The sequence below is a fragment of the Triturus cristatus genome, chromosome 4_2 (assembly GCF_964204655.1).
Source record: "Triturus cristatus chromosome 4_2, aTriCri1.1, whole genome shotgun sequence".
NCBI classification, from domain to species: Eukaryota; Metazoa; Chordata; class Amphibia; order Caudata; family Salamandridae; genus Triturus; species Triturus cristatus.
This window is the reverse complement of record NC_140586.1, coordinates 500,387,127-500,406,607: the sequence shown is the minus strand read 5'-3', so window position 1 is coordinate 500,406,607 and position 19,481 is coordinate 500,387,127. Positions and strand designations below refer to the sequence as shown.

General features: G+C 43.4%; 1 protein-coding gene across 3 annotated transcripts in view; it reads left to right on the top strand.

Moving 5' to 3' along the window:
- The window catches only part of DNAI3 (dynein axonemal intermediate chain 3), a 958,656-nt gene that overhangs the window by 448,970 nt on the left and 490,205 nt on the right, over positions 1 to 19,481 (top strand). For all 3 annotated transcript variants that reach the window (XR_014960642.1, XM_085602077.1, XM_085602078.1), the window contains one exon: positions 10,287 to 10,367. Coding sequence is in view for 2 of the 3 variants with exons in the window: in XM_085602077.1 (XP_085458203.1) it covers positions 10,287 to 10,367 (81 nt within the window). In the remaining variant the exon portion in view is untranslated. The remainder of the gene's footprint in view (positions 1 to 10,286; positions 10,368 to 19,481) is intronic.

Genomic DNA, 19,481 nt, shown 5'->3' with positions numbered 1-19,481 from the left:
TAAGCCAATTCAACACTTTTCTTGTCTGTGTTAGCCAAGACATTTTGATTTTACTACAATTATGTGCATAACATAGTTGCTTATATTGTTTCAGGGAGACATCATCCATTAGCCTGTGGTTGGCGTCATTCACATTTTTATGCCACACACTCAAGCATACAATAAGGGGCAATATCTCAGTCCACTTTACTCACTGGTTGATTTTACTATGATTTACGTCATGCTGCCCTTTCACAAGGAACATGTCCACGCACAAAGTACTCCCCTTTAGTGCCAGGGAGTAATATGGTAATGTGTGTATTTTTTTTAGACAAAAAAAACCTTTTTTCTCGGTAACAAATTATTTTTTTCCTTAGATTGAGGCAGGCCGGGCATATTCCCAAACAATAAAGTTTTGCAAAAATCATAACAAAACAAAACAAGATTTTGACAGAATGCTGGTGGTCAACATCAGACCTATTGGCTTAGCCACTGCTTGTTCAAAATAAGTTGCCCTCTGTCATTCATTTAGGTCATCCCATGAAAAACCTTGCACTTCTTAAAGGTTTAGGAATCCGAAAGGTAAATGACGCAGATGTCCTGCTCATAACTGCAGGTATACCACACCAGTCATTGCTAAATGACCCAGTGTTCCTGCACCCAAGATTACTGGCCAAGTTTTTCCTAGTGTGGTTCAGCACCCAGTAGCACAAATGGGGCACAGGCGCAGCCCCGCTACTTCCTACCTGACCACCCTCTTACACAGGGCCGTACTTCCCCCCCCCCCCCAGGGCGGTAGTGGGGGTGCTGCTAGCGGAAGGAAAGATTTGTGCTGCTATTGTTGCTAGGGGCAGATATTGCAGCTATTCTGCAAAACTGGCCCCCAGTAACAAAAATGGCCCCCCAGGGGACTAAAACCGTGCCACACCCTGGCAGCCCTCCAGGGAATTTGCCCAGTGCCCGCTACGGCCAGTCCAGCCCTGCTCTTACAACAAGGAGGGAGCATATAATATCTCCCCACCCCTGAAACCCTTATCTAGCCCAGCCGTTGACACCTGCCCTCCCCCTCTCTAACTAAAACTCAGCTTCCTTCTGTGGCTTCCCGCTCCCAGTTTCCAAACAAATAGTAAGTGAAAGCGAAAACTGCAGTTTTCGAACCTGTATTCAGAGTCAAAGCTGCATTGTTCGGGGATCCTTACTCAGTGCATGGAAAAAATTAACTGTGCCCAACCTGTAGAGCATGATGAGGCAGCACAGTGTCCAGAACTTTTAAAGTGGCAGTTGTTAGGTCTGTTTAGAGATAGCTCCCATTCCGGCTTCTTCTTTCTTAAAAACCCAGGGGCTGATATATACTCAACACCCAGCGAAGTACCAGGTTTTCCCGCACCTCTAACTCCGCAAAAGGTGCCACATAGCATCACAACAGAAGGAAAGCAAGGCGCTTCTATGACAAATATAACAGATCCAAAAAGCGAAGCACACAGTCAAAATCTGGGCCAGGCAGACATGGATATGATCATCCCTAAGGTTGATACAAGGGCGATGTGCAAGGACAATGGGATAAAATCCACAAACAAGGATCTCCACCCAGAGAACCCAGGGAACTCTCCTGAGGGTCACACAAAAAATAATACTGCTGTGCGCAATATTAAGGCTTTAGACGAGCCCGAGCCCTGCCATGGAACAGAAGGGAGCCACGGAAGAGAAGACAAAAATGTAAAAGCTCATTCTCCAAATTAGTGTACCGGTCAAAAGACATTATTTAATTATACTTCAAAAGAAATAACATCACATAAAAGAATACAAGGGTCTACAACGGTGGCTCGGATCCACCAGACAAATCCAGACAAAGCTAAAGACCTAGGAGACCTAGAAGACCTAGAAAACTCATGGCTCAGAATTTTAAGCTTCACCACTAATAAGGAGGCATCACAAGATAAAGATGCTAAGGAATCACCGCAAGACACAGACGCTAGAGAGGCATTAGGCCATGACGCCAACACTTTCCAAATGCAAAACAATGGTGTATTAACTAGCCCCCGTAAAAAGGAAAAAGTATTTACATCTGCCCTAATATTGCAGAATACTAGCCAAGCAGTCACTGGACGTCATCTACCAAATTTGGAATCAAAACCAATATCACCACAAGATAAAATACCCAACAGCACACACAGCTATGCTGAGCTCTTTGAAACTCTATTACAAACACTTCAATCCTCAATAAAGGCACTTAACTTGCAATCAGACAAGTTGGACATTAAAATTGATTTAATTAATATTAAAGCAGTACACATCGCAGGGATAAATACCAAGTTGGATAACCTCAACAATCTAATAACAATAGCACAATCCAAATACTCATTAGAACCAAGACCCTGTGCTTGTGGTCCAATCATCCACAAACGGAGTCTTTTACCAACTCTCCTAGAACAAATCATAGCCCTCAGACTGCGAAATACAACGTATATAAAGCACCTAGGCGCTGACGACAAAACACAAATAGTAACTCCTAAGCAGGAGGACAACGAGGTACAAAAATGCAAGTCCTGGGAAGGCAAAAAAGAAAAAGGACGATAAGGAAGTGATAACGTCAGCCGATTCCCAAAGATCTATGGGAACAAAGGCAGCACCCTTAGCGACAAAGCTTGGATATACAGCAACATCAAAACTGGAAGTACATATTTCATTTAAGCAAACAAAAAGACAAAAAAAGTGAAAGGAAAGCCAGAAACAAATTAACAATTGGAAACAACAAATCATGAATTAAAATGTACCCAATATTCAGCTCAACAGGGGACACAAGGCAAACTGAACCTCACCAGAACATCGGTGGGAGCAACTGACATCTCAAGTGGCAACCACACAGACAGGTACATGGAGACGGAGACCCGGGGAATTGGGGACCCACAAAAATTGAAAGACATACACATCCATAGCATGGTCGAGCTCAGACCCAGGGGGTTGGTGGGGCCTGCTGCGGGGCATAGATCCAGGCACAAGAAAAAGAACAACAGAAAACCCACATAGCTGTGACCAACTCAGGGGGGCTTTGATTTTTGCACAAGAAAAGTGGAAACGAAAATACCACAAACTAGTGACCAAACGATGAGATACCGGAACGGGGAAGAAATCAACAAGATAGAAACATTGTGCAACCTCAAATGAGAAAAAAGTGTCTAAACCACTGCTTCGCACTGACGCCACATTTAAGGATGGGATCAAGCAAAGACCATTGGAAATAGTACGAGGGAGGATTGAAGTCAACGAGTTAGAAATCAAGGACTACGCAGAAACATCCTTCCAAGATAAGGACCATAAGGTGACACCAACATTGGCGCTTAAGACCTCTTCCCCCAGAGCCAAAGGAAGGGGTATTATGCAGCATGAAAAACTGAGATTTTACATACAAAACAACGAAAATGCAAACTTAACAGAATGTAATCTAGGAAATCAGCCAAGGACTATCATCCGAGAAATTCAGCCAGGAATCCTTGAACAGGAAATAGCTACAAGACAGACTGGGACAAATCAGAATAACCTGCCATCGTCAGCAACTTTATCACAAAACAGCACTAAGAGCAGCACGCACCATAATGGAAACCACAGACGGCAAAAGTCACCAGTAGTGGGAAAAAATAAAGAAGATGAAATTAACACAAATATCCGGCAGTGTGGACTACCATTACAACAAATACTATTTACACTGGAATATGAGTCCCAGGGGCGGCATGATATTCTTAACAGGGGCAACATATTAAAATTACTAACCAATATTCCAGATCTAAAACATCTTAGTTAACTCATCTGTGGAATTTCACAAGAAGGAAAAAGAAAACCCCAACGAACAAACACTCACCACATGGCAAACAGTGGAAGTTGCCCAGCTCATTATGAGCCAAAATCAACAATTTGACATATGGGGCATAAAACATTCTGAACCAGCCACACCACGTTACCCCGGCCCGCTTGCAGAAAATTCCATTCAGATTGCAAATGTAGGGCCAGGACAAACAAAAGAAAAACTGCAGGTATACTCTGTCCTTCAGAAAGCTAAAGGGAGGAGCCCATCCATTACGCTGTGCAACTGGGCTCCTACAGACAAAAAGACAAACTTAGAAGCAGATAATGACCAATGGAGCTCGCTCTCTGGAGCCCTGAACAAAGAGAAAAACAACTGACCTACAAGTAAACAGGTGGAGAACTCCAGAAACGGTTATCTACACCTTCTCTCGTTGAACATAGCTGGAGCAAGAAAATGGCTAGAAGAAGGCAGCCCCCCTCAAGTTTTGGCAACATGTGACATAATTGCCCTTCAGGAAACATGGTCTCTGGAAGAGTTGCCTCTCAAAGGTTATACACATTTCTACACACCAGCCGAGAAACACAAGAAACATGGTCATCCAAAAGGCGGCCTAGCAGTCTACGTGTCCACAGCCATCAACATCTTATCAGAGCAGATAGCCCCCTCTGGACCAAACGTGCAATTAATAAAATGTTCACAATTGAAAGAGAAACCAAGAACAGTACTACTAATTAACACCTATACACACCCATGGGCGCAAACGAAAAAAGCCAACAACGCGCTGCTAACAGCCATATTTCCAACATAAGAGGTGCCAATCCCTCCTGAGACATAGTTGTAACAGGGGACTTTAATTCAAACTTAATCTTCACCCAAGACGAGGATGAGAAACTAGCTGCAGATAACAAATGTTGGCATGTACAACCCCAATTTCAAATTAAGATGCCTCGCCCGGATCTCGTGGGGCAACGATTGGTGAAAGCACTCGAATACCTGGGCTTGGGAGTCATAAATGGTAGAACACCGGAAGACACCCCGCCAAAGCATACCTTTTTTGGAGGGAAGTCGCAATCAAGGCTCGACTACACGGCATTTTCACTATCACTAATGCCTTTTCTTTCTCGATTTGTTTTATTGAATTTACCACCAGGAGTGATCACGCGTATCAACATATTTACTTTAATCTAAATTTACCAAAACACCAGACCAACCTGGCAACTGAGGAATGTGCTCACTCAACTGACCTGAAACAGCTGAAATGGACAAAGGAGAAAATTGAGGAGCTCCAAATCAAATTACAAAAGCTCAAAATAGAAAATGAAAATGTTGATCTAACGAAGACACAAGATTGGGAAAACTTCACTGAGAAACTAACAACTTTCATGACGAATAAACCGAAACAGACGACAAGAAACAAAAACAACACACCATCGGCAAGAGAGGTCCTTACACCGAGACGAGAACTAAAAAAAAGCCACCAGGAGACTTAAAAGAACAGAAGAGGGCCACACAGGCTGGGAGTCTGTACGCTACTCAAGGAAACTATACAAAAAACAGCTATGGGATCATAAAAGAAGATGTAAGGACAACTTTTAGGCAAAATTACTATACAATGCAAAAAAAAAACGAATTCCAGTACATTCTGGGAAACAATAAACATTCTGAGTCGGCCCGTGAACTCTCTATCTTCAAATGTACAAGAATACGATTGGGTAATGTTCCTAACAAAAAGATTTACAGAAACTGCAATCCTGGAACTCCCAGTTGATAATGAAGAGTGTGCAAAACATCAGGACCAAGAAGAACTAAAGGAAAATAATGTTGCCTCCAGACATAATAAAGACAGACCTATGCATCAAGGCACAACTATAGAACTGCCAGCAGACAAAACGCAATGGTATGGCACCGAGACCGGTGCCCGATTTGTAATGGCAAGATCAGACAGGCCTGCCTATGTAGCGGACGACATAAACAGAATAATACTGAAAGGCCGAGGAAACGGGGCACCAGGTGCAAAAGGCATCACTCAAGCAGACTTCAAACACTCTTCATCCTTCTGGAGCAAGAGGTTAGCACATCTATTCACAAAAGCTGAGACCTTAAATCATATTCCATCAAGCTGGCAAGGTTCAATAATCTCACCAATCTATAAAGGAGGGGACACAACCTGTCCGGCAAATTATAGATTAATCGCTTTACTGGACGTAGAAGCAAAGTATTATGCCTCCCTGATCCTGGAAGTCCTGACAACCTAGTCAAACACGCTCAATCTGATCCCCATCAACCAGACGGGCTTCAGAAATGGAATTGGGACAACACTAACATTTTAACACTTTCCCTAATTGCTGACGAGTATAAACGAAGAAAACAACAACTGCACCTTTGCTTCAAAGACCTTAACGCTGCATTTGACAGTGTGGATCGTCATCTCTTATGGGGAAAGTTGAAAGCATGGAAAATTCCCGAGAGAATCTTCCGAGGAACACTGCTTCTTTATTCCAACACATGGATGAGAGCAAAGCTGGTAGATGGCTCAAGGCTAACAAGAAAGGTGATCACCACCAAAGGTCTAAAACAAGGATGCGTGCTGGCCCGCACCTTTTTAATCTTTTCATGGCGGACCTGGCCCACCAGCTTGATAAGATCAACTCTCATCCACCCCAACTGGGAACGCTATCACTATCACATTTCTCATATGCAGATGATGCTGTCCTGATGAGCCTAACCAAGATCAGTCTCCGTAGGTCGCTCACAGGCATGTTGGACTACATAACAACTAACAGGCTTGAAATTAACACATTGAAAAGTAAGACAATGCTAATCAGTAATCATCCAGCGGCTAAGCAGAACATACGACTTGAGGGTAACCTGCTAGAGGAAGTATCTAATTACAAATATCTGGGGTTTTACATGGACAACAGGCAGAACCATAGAGAGCAGAAAGCTTATATGCTACAGAGAACAAATGCACTGACGTTTGGTTTGCCTTCAGGACTCTAGCAAAAAAACTGAAGGGGCCATCGTATAAACCTTTGCTTGCAGTGATAACGGCTAAAATGCTTCCAACATTAACACACGCCAGTATTGTGTTACAGGGTAAAGATTCATAACTATTGAACAAACTAATAGTCTCAGCATATAAAAAGGTCTTTCAAATACACCAGTCTGAATCCCCAGCGCAGGTCAGACTTGAATTTGGTTTTATAAACAAAACATTGGGGAGGATGTATGCAACAATTAATTTATGGTACCAATTCAAACTAAACAAAGCAGACTCCGTGTTGAACAAAGCCCTGTAGGCTGAATTAGAAAATTGAATAAAATCACCTTATAATCAATATCTCCAAAAAGCACTACTAACAACTAGCACAGGTGAGCTTTGGAACACCAATCTGCCCTATCTATCTTTCAAACAAGCCATAAATAAATCAGCAAAATTTCACTCCTTGTTAATTGACAAAAACATCTTTAGCAAGAGAACACATGCATGGATGGTGATATTCTTGCGCCGGCACAATACCTAAGTATTATATTCTCCATCGGAAACAACACCTGATGGCCCTTCGCTTCGGCAAATTACCTTTCACTGCAGATCAGCAACCTGGATCCATAAAGGACCGACAGAATGCCGGCTCTGCGGCAGCAATAAAGAGGATTTCATCCACTTAATCTGTATATGTCCCAAACTTTGCACAGCACGAGTCACTTTACTAAGGAATGGGCTGAACATCAGAAGAATAAGGACATGCAGATCGGCTATCGGCTATTATAGTAGGTCTGGATCCAACTGACACTCTAATGAACTGTCGATTGAGTTTCTTAATTCCCATGAACGGGCTTTGAAAAGAGAACAGTTAGCTATCGTCCGGATATGTTAAAAAAACCTCACGTTCCATAAAATTCAAACGAGGTTATCTGACATCTTAGAATTAAGTTTGGACGGTTACTCTTTGATTATACAGAGGACCATTATTCAATTAATATGCAGAACGAACTCACTGTAAGCTATGTACTCTTGTATACTTTTGTATATTTATAACCAAGAATGTAAAGTATTTTAAGGTTTTAAGAAAATTATGCAATTTTAGCGTTGTTTATATATATGAGACAAAAATTGTTATGGTTTTAATCAACTGAGACCATAAACATTTATTTACCATTTATCATGTCTGTTTAGAGATAGCTTCAGCTTTGAGCGCCAGCTCATGTGATTACAAAGCAGGTATAGAAAGAGATGCTTTATTGATCCTTACGGGTGGCTTATGGAGTGGGCTGGTGGATGGCGCTTTTTATAGCATATGAACAAACCTAAGCTGTTTTGGTGTGCTCTCTTACTCGCCCTCAGTGCTGAATGCGTTTTGTGTTGCTTTGACCACTGATAGTTTTCCCTCAGATCCCCCACAATCCCTGTGGACAGTGACAACAGTGGGCGGGGTTGTGCTGAGCTATAATGCTTTATTTAGTGTACAAGTATGGTAATCTTCAGTGCATGGGGCTGTACGTGTTTTTAGGATGTGCAGTACATTGATGCTGTCTGGTTAATCAGCTTCCCCCATCAAACTCACTGCACCGCTTCTGCAACCTGCACAGGAAGGCCACTTTGCTACACATATGTGCTGCACGCGTTGAACCTTTAGTGGCTCTGGGATTGGTTCACTGGGACCTTTGACAGTCAAGTAGAGCACGGGTAGAAACTACTGTGAAGCTGTTCATGGTAGGCTGGACTCTGGACGCAGAGCAAGAGAGTGTCTGCAAGCATGAGGGGGCCAAGAGGGAGGAGGCTGAGGTTCACTGGTGTAACAGATGCGTGTGTCATTTTTGTTGATGCACATTGTGCGTTCAGCCATGACCCTTACAAAAACACGAGGGCAACTGTTAAACCCTTATGGTACAAGAGCAAAACCCCTTGAAAACTGATAGCAATCTCATACCACTCACACACTACTGGAGCACTCATGCCACTCCCAGAGGTCCACTCTCACACTGCAGGAAACATTGTTACACCCCTCAGGTACTAGGAGTGTTGTACAGTTGTACTCTAAATCATATCACAATGGCTGTCATACACTACTAGAAGCACTCTTACACCCCGCATACGCTAATACTCATACGCTACCGACAAACGTTCACACCCCTCACAGATTAGCAGTGTCACACCACCAACACCGCTCACAGACATGTAGTCACACAGTACCGCAATAACTTTCACATCCTTTCCAAAATGGCAGCAAATTCAATAGGTCTGGCTGATAACTGAAATTGGCACTTCATTGATTGGTGTGTTTATAGTTGTGGAATAGTGAATAAGCTAATGGCACTATGAAAGAATGAGTAATTGTGTGGATGATTAAATTTATGAGTAAATGTTGAGTAACTGCTTGGATGATGAGCAATTGGACGGATGGATGAGTAGCTAAAAGAATAGAAGCATCCAAGCACTTTTAGTTATAAGTCAGACCTTTTGGATTTCCTGATACTTGTTCTTCTTCTTACAGTCTAATTAGAAGAGCACCTTTACCTGCAGTGTGGGATCTTTATTGATAGCTTGAGGGATCCCCTGCAGTCCGCCTGGATCCGGTGCACCGTACCATAGATATAGAGGTAGAGTATAAGTGTCAACTGTGACCATAGCTAATGAAAAGCTGATTAGATTAATGTATCTGCTAGCTGTCATGGGAATAAAACGTTCAAACGTTTTATATCTCTAAGGAGTGGTGAGATCGCACAGCCGAATCAGAGGATTTTGGGGAAAACGTCATCAGTAAAGTAATTGACTGATTAAAATAAGAAAATTCGACACTATCTTCAGGAGGCATGAGGAATGTGTCCTCATTCCCACTCTATCAGAATGAAGAAGAATATATGGCTCTATCGAAGACAGGTTTTGGATTTCACTAACTCTTCGAGCTGAAGTGATAGATAGTAACAATTCTCCTTTTCGAGAAAGATTTTGTGATCTAATATAGACGCAGATCAACAATCTCTACGATTGGCTAGCCTGACTCAAGGTGTTGTTTTCATCCTATGGACGAATGGATTCTTCACACCCTGTGGTATATTTTATGAGCAACATAGCTATGGTACCGTGGTCCGGATCCACACAGATAATGGGAGATCATTCAAGTATTTATGACTTCAATGAAGATCCCTTCAATGCAGAACTAGGACTGCAAATAAATTGCGTTTCCTTATGACTGATATTGTTTAATTAGCCTCATTACAAAAATCAGCAAATAGTGCCTCCTATAGGCAATGTTTTCTTTTGCAATTATTGTCATATTTTTAAATAAATCATTATAAATGTGTTTTCTGTGAATCAGCATGTGTCCAGATTTTATACTTTTCATAAATGCAGAAAATACCATGTTCGCGAAACAGGGTTGCAGGTAAGTGTTTTTTCTTTTTCTTACTATTGTAAGTAATATTTACATTTTAGTTTAAAGTACCTTGAATTCTGAGTATTGCATAAACCTTTGTCTTATGGAGTATCTTTTTTCTGTCATAGATTGTGATGTGGGATATTTCTGCTTATGAGGAGAAGCTGACCACTGCCAAAAGTGGTATTATCAAGCCAGTAGCTCCCAAGGTTAGCTTATTGTCATTTGTTGGATTTAGTTTTGCATAAGAGAAAATTGTGTATTTTTATGACCTCATCCTTGATTTTTGTTACGTATTTTCATGACACATTGAATTAAAACATGAAACACTTTATTTATCATATCACTTACTTCTAGAACCCGAGAAGAGTTCTAATTGTGAACTAGGGTAAAAAAACAACAAACAAGTAGACGGGTTGAGGTGAAGTTCACATTGCATGTGGTGCCAAATTTTCAGCAACACTGCACCATGATTAGAAGGCTTTCTTTTAAACAATGGCTTTACCACTTAGTAAATATTATGTAGAGGTTGAAAGAAGCATGCCTGTTTTTTTTTTTAGATATTCTCTCACTGTATGTGACCTTCATATTGCAATGTCTTAAATGACTCATTGGGTAGATGGGTCAATACCCAATTTCCTTACAAGTATTTCATTTTTGTAAAGTATTGTTTGCCTCATAACCTCCAACTTTATTTAGTTTTAAATGAGGGTGGGTAAAATACAGTTGTCTGTGCTCACTGCTTAATCTAGAATTTGAATATACTACCAAAGAAAGAGGGGTCAGAGCTTTAAGGATCCAGCACCAAACGTCACTACCTGTCGGGCCTCTTAAATCAGCACTATATCTCGGTGCAGTGGGTCTGGGACGTGACCTACATACATCCCAAATAGGTGGTTATAAACCACCACTATCACTTGTTCTTTTAAAAGCAGCACACAATTGCTTGCCTATCACTGTTATACCTAATAGGATTAATATGTCATTGGCACAAATAGTCCATTCGAGGTCACAGCATTATATATTGCCATTATCGATTTTCAACCGCTAACGGCCATGCAGTAACGTTCTATGATATTCAACGGTCCCGACCAGAGACTAATAAAAGTGCCGATTAAACATAACATAGCCCGGTTGCTCTTAGATTCAGGCACCTTATTGAGACTAGTTGCCTAACTTAACGAGTCCCCGTTATATATAACACACCCAAAGTCCCGTAAAGAAACATTCTATGATATTCAACGGTCCCAACCAGGAACTGATTAAATGGCCGACTAAACATAACATGGCCCGGTTGCTCTTAAATTCAGGCATCATATGGAGACTAGTTCCCTAACTTAGCGAGTTCCCGCTATATGTAGCACACCCAAAGTCACATAAAGAAACATAGCATATTTATGGCGCACCTCAGTACTCACGGTAAAGTGTCGAGCTTTCTGTGTAGACGCGGACATCTGGCTCCTCCAAAGTTTCGGGAACCGAACATTTTTGCCATGTGCATTTTATACTACCTTCTAATTACTCACACCTATTAACCTCCAATTGTGCCTTACGGTCACATGACCCGCACATAACGCTGAGCGCCATCTTGAAGTGCGCATATTAACTGCACTTGTAGTGTATATGGTAGTTCAGCCATTAAATGGTCAGTATCTGAATGGGTATTCTGAAAACTGTGATTTCGACTAATATTTAAGGCCTGATTTGGATCTTGGTGGATGGGTTACTCAGTCAAACGGTGGTGGATAACCTGTCCACCGAAATATAAATCTATTTATATCCTATGGACTTTATATTTTGGCGGACGGGATATATGTCACTGTTGTGATGGAGTAACTTATCCGCCAAGATCTAAATCAGGCCCTTAGTGTTTAGGCCTTACATACCTAGCTATCAGCAGTAGCGGCTCCTGGAGGGAGTGCAGCGGGGCAGTGGGGTGGGGTGGGGGAGGAGGAGCAGGGTGGGGGGTAGTAAACTACGGCATAGGGCCGAACCGAGGTAAGTAAACAAATAAATAAATAAAACAAATTTCTTTGCATGCGCTGCATTGCCCAATGCGATGCAGCGCGCACAACGAAATTCGTTTTATTTATTTATTTGTTTGCTTACCTCCGATCGGCCCTATTCCATAGTTTACTACCCCCCAACCTGCTCCTCCCCCGCCCCACAGCACTCCCTCAGGAGCCGCTACTGGCTATCAGCTGGATTATATTAAAAAACGAAAGGTTTGGAATTCGTAGAGATGAATTTATAAAAATACTCATTCCACAATGAAATAATACATTTTTCACCGGGCTTAGGACTTGTTAGACATGGGGGTCTCTAGTTGGCAGAGGTAGATACCTTTGTCCAAATAGGGACCATTTCTTCTAGTCAGGGTAAGGGGGACACACACTTCAGATAACCCCAGCTCACCCCCTGGGTAGCTTGGAACGAGCAGACAGGCCTATCCCAAAGGCAATGTGTAAAGTATTTGTACCCAAAACACACAGTAATACAGTAATAACACGACAAATGGACACCACAACAGTTTACAAAAATAAAGTATCTTTATCTAAACTCAACAAGACCAAAACAACAAAAATCCAACATACAAGTATTAAAAATATGACTTTAAAAAGGTTTTATGCAACTGGGTCCATAGAAAACTATGGATGCATAATTTCTCTCAAAGTACCTATAGTTGCGACAAAATTCACAAGGCCAAATAGACGCAGAGATGGGAAGCATCGAGAACACAAAGAGATGCGTCAGTTCCCGAGACCATGGAGAGGTTATGCAACAGTTCTGCTGCACGCAGGAGAAGTGATGTGCTGTGTCAGGTCTGTAGGGGGAAGCAATGTGCCGACTCCAAGACGATTCTGGTCCGCGGGTAATGCGTAGAAAAAAACTTGCAGCACAGGTTGATGTGTGGAAATCCAGGATACGTCGGCGTCGAGCGGCGCTGCGTCAGCTTCATCAGCCGCGATCCCTTGATGCGTCGGTTCTTGCAGCAGCAACAGGTGCTCTGTCGGTTTTGGTAGCAGCGATGCGTGGAGATTCTTCTCGCACATCGGTGCTGCGTCGGAAAAACAGTTGCAAGAAGAGCAATGCATCGATTTTCTTGTAGTTGCATTGATTTTCCAGCTCCCAACAGCAGGAACAACCTCCAGGGGCCCAACACAGTCACAGGCACCTCTTGGCAGATCAGAACTTCCAGCAAGGAAGTTCAGGGGAGCTGGGGGTGAAGTCTTTGTGTCCCTGAGACTTCAGAACAGGAGGCAAGCTCTTTCTCAAGCCCTTGGAGATCTTCCTCAAGCAGGGGGACACAGCACACAGCAAAGTCCTTTTCCTTTCCTTGGCAGAAACAGCTACTGTAGGCCACCCCAGACAGCACACAGCAGAGAGGCAGTACTCCTCCTCCAGTTTCTCCAGCTCTTCTCCTTGGCAAAGGTTCTTCTTGATTCCAGAAGAGGTCTAAAGTTCTGGTGTTTTAGGCCTAATACTTATACCCTAAAATGTATTTGTTCTCTTTGTGCTAGGGTCTCTGACCCAGTCCAAACCAGCTGTGTCCTCACTGGTGCAGCATCACCACAGGGGGTGGAGACAGCATTGTGCAAGGGAGAAAGGCCCTATTCAGGTGCAAGGAAATCTCCTCCCACTACTCTAAATGCAGCCAAGCCCCATTCAGCTCAGCTTGGAGTCATTCAGGAAGGGCCAGGCACACCTCAACTCCCCAGTGGCTGTCTACAGTGAATGATCATCCCCAGCCCCTGTCACTCCAAAACCAGTCGGTCAATACAATGACAGGCAGAGGCAAACAGAATGGTTAAACAAGAAAATACTCACTTTCTAAAAGTGCCATTTTGAAACGCACAATTTAAAAAAACATCTTAACTAAAAGATGTTTTTATTAAATTCTGAGTTCAGAGAGCCTAAACTTTATTTCTCCATCTTGTCCCAATGGGAAGTTATGCTTGTAAGATATTAAAAAGCATTTCCCATTCTATCCTATGGGGCAAGATAGCCTTTCAATAGTGGAATTTTGTTTTTGTCAGTTTTTTACTATCAGGACATGTCACACACACCAGTACATGTCCTACCTTTCACATACACTGCACCCTACCCAGGGGGGTACCTTGGGCCTACCATAGGGGTGCCTTACACGTAAGAAAAGGGAAGGTTAGGGCCTGGCAAGCTGGCATACTTGTCAAGTCGACATGGCAGTTCAAAAGTACGCGCAGACACTGCAGTGGGAGGTCTGAGATACATTTTCAGGGCTACTCATGTGGGTAGCACAATCTGTGCTGAAGGCCCACTAGTAGGATTTGATTTACAGGTCCTGGCACACTTAAGTGAACTGTACTAGGGACTTATCAGTAAATCAAATATGCCAATCAGGCAATTATAAAAACAATTTATACAGGGATCACTTGGATACTGATCAGCAAAGTTCCCAAAGCATCTAAGCCAGCAAAAACGAAATACAGCACAGCATCAACAATACAGGAGGTAGAGGCAAAAAGGCAGGTGAAACCAAGCCAAAGATGCCAAGTCTAACAAGACTTATTCAAAATTACTTTACTACAGTATTCCAAACCTTTCATTTTTAAATATATCCTTGCCCAGGGGCCGTGGGGTCAGATGGCCAACACCTTTATTTAGTTTGACACCTGCTGGATTTGTAAACCAAAGGGGATGATGGACTAAGTGTTGAACAATGCAAGAACTAGCCCCCAGTCAACTGATCTGGGTTTAATCCATCATCATTCTTTAGCTCACTCCGCCACCCCAGTTCAGACATGGCCATATGCAAATCAGTATGACCCTGTGCCTCATGGGAACAGTCCAGCCCGAACTGCAAAGCCACGTCTTACCTAGACCGGAAACAAGCATCCTGGGAACGGTTTCTGGCTAATCAGCCGTCATCAGCCAGGCTAGCTTCAATCTAGTGGCATAGTGAGTAAGGGACCCACGTCTGGGCATACCCTGCCAACTTAGGGCGAACAAAGCAAAACCAAAGGGGATGATGGACGGAGTGTTGAATAATGCAAGCACTCACCCCCAGTCAACTGATCTGGGTTTAATCCATCATCATTCTTTAGCTCACTCCGCCACCCCAGTTCAGACATGGCCATATGCATATCAGTATGACCCTGTGCCTATGGGAGTAGGCAGATGAGTTGGGGCAACTGAACAGCAACAGAAGTTGGTGAATTCAGTGTAAGTTGGAGGCCAGGTTTGTGGTCCTCTGTACCTAGAATGGTGAACATTGGTGGAAAATAAAGTGGTAGTGGCATGCCTTGAGTCTTTCTCGAATCTTAATGTTCGCCAGAAGGGAAGTCCAAAGTCTACATCCTTCTGTAATATGCTACTAATTCCATTGAGTTTGGGAGTGGAGGGTGGAAGACCAGTATATTAACAAAGGTAGCTAGCTGAAGGGCTTGTTGCAAACTTATGAAAGGGTAACCCAAGACATAGCTGGCACCTACATTTGATTTGCTCTAAGGGAGTCAGTGTTGTTGCTAAAGGTGTATGAGAGTTTTGGAGCCATTATTTCTTTTTAGAGCTGTTCTTTGTTGTAACTTTCTCCTCTAGTAATATAAGTTTTGAAGTTGAATTTCTTTGTTGTGAAACTATCTGCTCTGTAGATGCTTGACCATGCACTACACTGCCTCTGAAACCCTTTACCAGGGCACTTCATTTGACTGATACCTTTTCTGAATCAGCTATTTATATTGGGTTTTGAGTCAGTGAAATGTATTCAAGCGCAATCAGAGCAACCACTTTTCAGTCATTAAAGTTTTCTATTGTGATCTCCAATTATGTTTTTTTAGGGCAGATGTGGTTGCTTGAAGGTGTGAGCATTTAGATTTTTCAGCTCCAGCGTGGCTGAAGTCTACAGTGAATGTTTAGTAACTGCTTGATTTCAGTGAACAAGTCCTCTGGCGTGGTCAGTGCAGGGAAATGGCAAAAAAGGCAATCGTCTGTGAAGGGAAAAAGTGTCTACTACAATCATTGATGCAGCCATTAATGCATGCAATGCGGTCTTTTCGTCAGCTAGCAAGCCTGCTATGTAGAGATGACAAAGTTGGTTCAGGTGCATCTCATTTCAATGGGAGGTGCAGGGCTGTATCTTAGGCTTGCATTATGAAAGGGAGTCTCTATTTGGGCACCACTTAGATGATGCCTCCAGCATTTCACCACAGATACGGAGAGAGCAAGGTCTGTAGCTACCCTCTCGGCTCGCTGTCTACAGCCAATTTGAGGGACTTGTCTATATGGATGTCAGTTCTTTCGACTTTCTTATCAACTTTACCTCGAACAAAATCAACCAGTTCAGTCACTTTATTATAGGTATCCCTACTATCCATCACAACAGCCCAGAACTTCAGGCCATCAATCACAATCTACTACCGTTGAGTCCTGTTGTGGGAATCCAGGAGACATTGACTTCAGATGGGATTAGTTGCACTTCTTTATTACTTCTGACAGATCGGAGTTGGATTTAATCCAGTGGAGAAATTCCTTTAAGTTCATTGAGAAACCACTGTGCACTCCTCGCGCACCATTAGTGCCATTGACAGTTGCTGGAGGAGATTCTCCAAATGATGCAAAAGAATGCCCTCAATCCCATCCACAAATCCCAGTGAACAAGCGTTTTTCTTTGGGTTCTTCCTTGTGAGGGAAAGCTTTGTTGATTTGCGACTTTTCTTCTAAGACTACGTCATTCATCAGTTCTATTTTGAACCGACAACACCACATCCGTGATCTGCATGAACAAGCAATGAGGAACTTGCTCCCAACCCTTTCAGAAGAGGCACGATATCTAGCGGCAAGTGTTATTGAGTCGCAGTCACACTGTCAAAAATAGAAAAAGGGCATACAAGTGCATGGTGAATCTACCCTGAACCCCAGGCTCGTGTGGGTGGCCCAAAGGGAGCTGCAAGCAATAAAACAAATGCCAATGATGGATCCTGCAATGGATTCTCAAATCTTATTTGAAAAAATACAAAAAAGTAGTATTTAGTGCACTACAGCTGTGCTTAACGGTCAGCGATATGCGGGAGTTAGCCACACGCACCGAGTTGGGACCAAGGACTGGCTGCAGTCCAGTCCCTGCCACAAACCTGCTCATGTCACAGCCAGAGGACTGTGTACATCGAAAGGTCTTGAGCAGTGGGAGTTGGCCGCACCCTACGGATTGGGTTTAGGGCCTATCTACCTTTGGTCTACTCCTGCTACCACTGCCGAATTACATGTGCAAAGGGTGTTGCCCTCCAGTGGAGCATTATGCATCGCAGCCCTCTTCCACTATGCATGGGCAATAGTACAGTTTGACCACCAGCCAAAGGTTGGGCTCAAGGCCGAACTGCAGGCCATTCCCTTTGTCATCCATCACTGTACACGCCTGATGGCTGTGTGAGGTGGTTGACCATGTTTGATTGGGCACAGGGAACTGGTCCACGGAGTAGGACGATGGCTTACATTATGGTGCACACTTATTTAAGTGAAGCACCTTGCACTGATTCAGACAGCCCTTATAGTGATTTTAGTGGTCTTAGACAACCATAGAAGGCTCTCTAACTATTAGCTGTGGAGAAGGAGTGTTAAGCAGCTTGTTTTACCAGAACTAATTTTATAGCGAGGGTTAAATGAAAAAGAACCATTATACACACTTACTAACACATTGGTATATCTTCTACCCAGCGACATTAACACAATACACACAATATTTCAAATGTACACAGGTAAGTAACCACAAATACACAGTGGTCTCCAAGGGGAGACCAGACCATATACTAAAGAAGTGGAATGCGAACTGTGACCAAAGTCAGGACTTGGACCAGAAGACTCAGAAGAGCTGGGGACACAAGGATGACCCGAGGTAAGTACCCAGGAACCCCACAGAGGCTCTGTGCAGAGTGGAAACACAGACGCTTACTCAATGCAAGTCAATGGGAAAGTTGCGGTTGCAGTTTTAAAGAAAAAGGACATGGTGCACAGGGGTTCTGTTCCAGCGGTTCCGATGAGGGATACTGGCCTCAAACTTGCTGAGAAGACAGTGCAGGCCTTTAGGTAGTTGCAGAACCACTACCTGTTTTGCTGAGCCTTCCGAAGGCCATAGGACGTCAGGAGCAGCAAACCGGTCAGCTTGGTTGCTGTGCCTGCAGATGCAGTGGAGTGACATTTTCACTCCAAGGGAGATTACTTTGGGTGTCTTTGATGCCCACAAGCCTAGAGAAGAAGTTGAAGTAATTTCAGATTTGAATCTTGTCCCATGACGTATCTGAAGAGCCACCTACAGGTAAGCCCTAAAGTACCTTGGGGAAAGGGATCGGATGATTCAAGGATCCCTCCCAGAGTAGGGGCTGGACAGATGGGAGGATACTTCCATGTCCTTTGTCCACTTTCATGCCAGAGCGGGAGCCAACAGCTCCCTGAACTGTCTCAAACTAGAGAATGCAAGGAGGGCAGCAAATGTGCCCTTCAAAGCAGCCTGGTGGTGCTGACAAGTGCTCCCACCCCAGCCCGATATACTAAGTCCTGTCTGGGAGGTGCTCACACTTCCCTGTGACAGGAAACCTATTGTTCTACCTTCCCCTGCTCGAGCTCAGCTCAGCCGTAGGAGGGCAGAATCGTGTCTGTGGTCTGCAGCAACACTAGATTGCTCATAGACCCTAAAAGGCTGGTACTGGGACAAGGGGGCACCCGAGGGGAGTTTCCCAGTACATGGGATCCTACATCCAACACTGGAATAAGTTTTGGGGTAGGATTCCAATATGTTTAATCTCAAACATGACCGTTCTCAAGGAAGCCAATATATAGTTAGACATCTGTATTTGTCTCGATGTGCACTATATGCATTAAATGACTGACTACACTTACAAAGCCTGGAGAACCGACTCTGGGGTTTGTAGGGGGTGTCTTGCTCATGCAGGGCACCCTCAAACTTATAACCTAGCACCCTGTCTTCAGGATTGAAAGGCCTGCTTAAGGGGTGCTCATAGGTTTTAAATGCAGTGACTTCAGATATAAGGAAAATTATATCTGTTGTAAGTGGTACTAGCAACAACTTGCACAGGCAATGGCAGACCTGCAGTCACAGTTTGAGTGGTCTCTCCTGGGTGGCATAATACATCCTGCAGCCCATGGGAGACCCCTGGTGTACCTATGCCCTTGGTACCTCTGTACCATATACTAGGGACTTACTAGGGTACACCAGTAGCCAATTGTGGAGGCACCAAAGTACTTACTATAACACATTTAGGGAGGAAGCACAGTGACTGGGGTCCTGATTATCAGGATCCAGTCAGACTAGTCAGAAAGCAGAATACCACCAG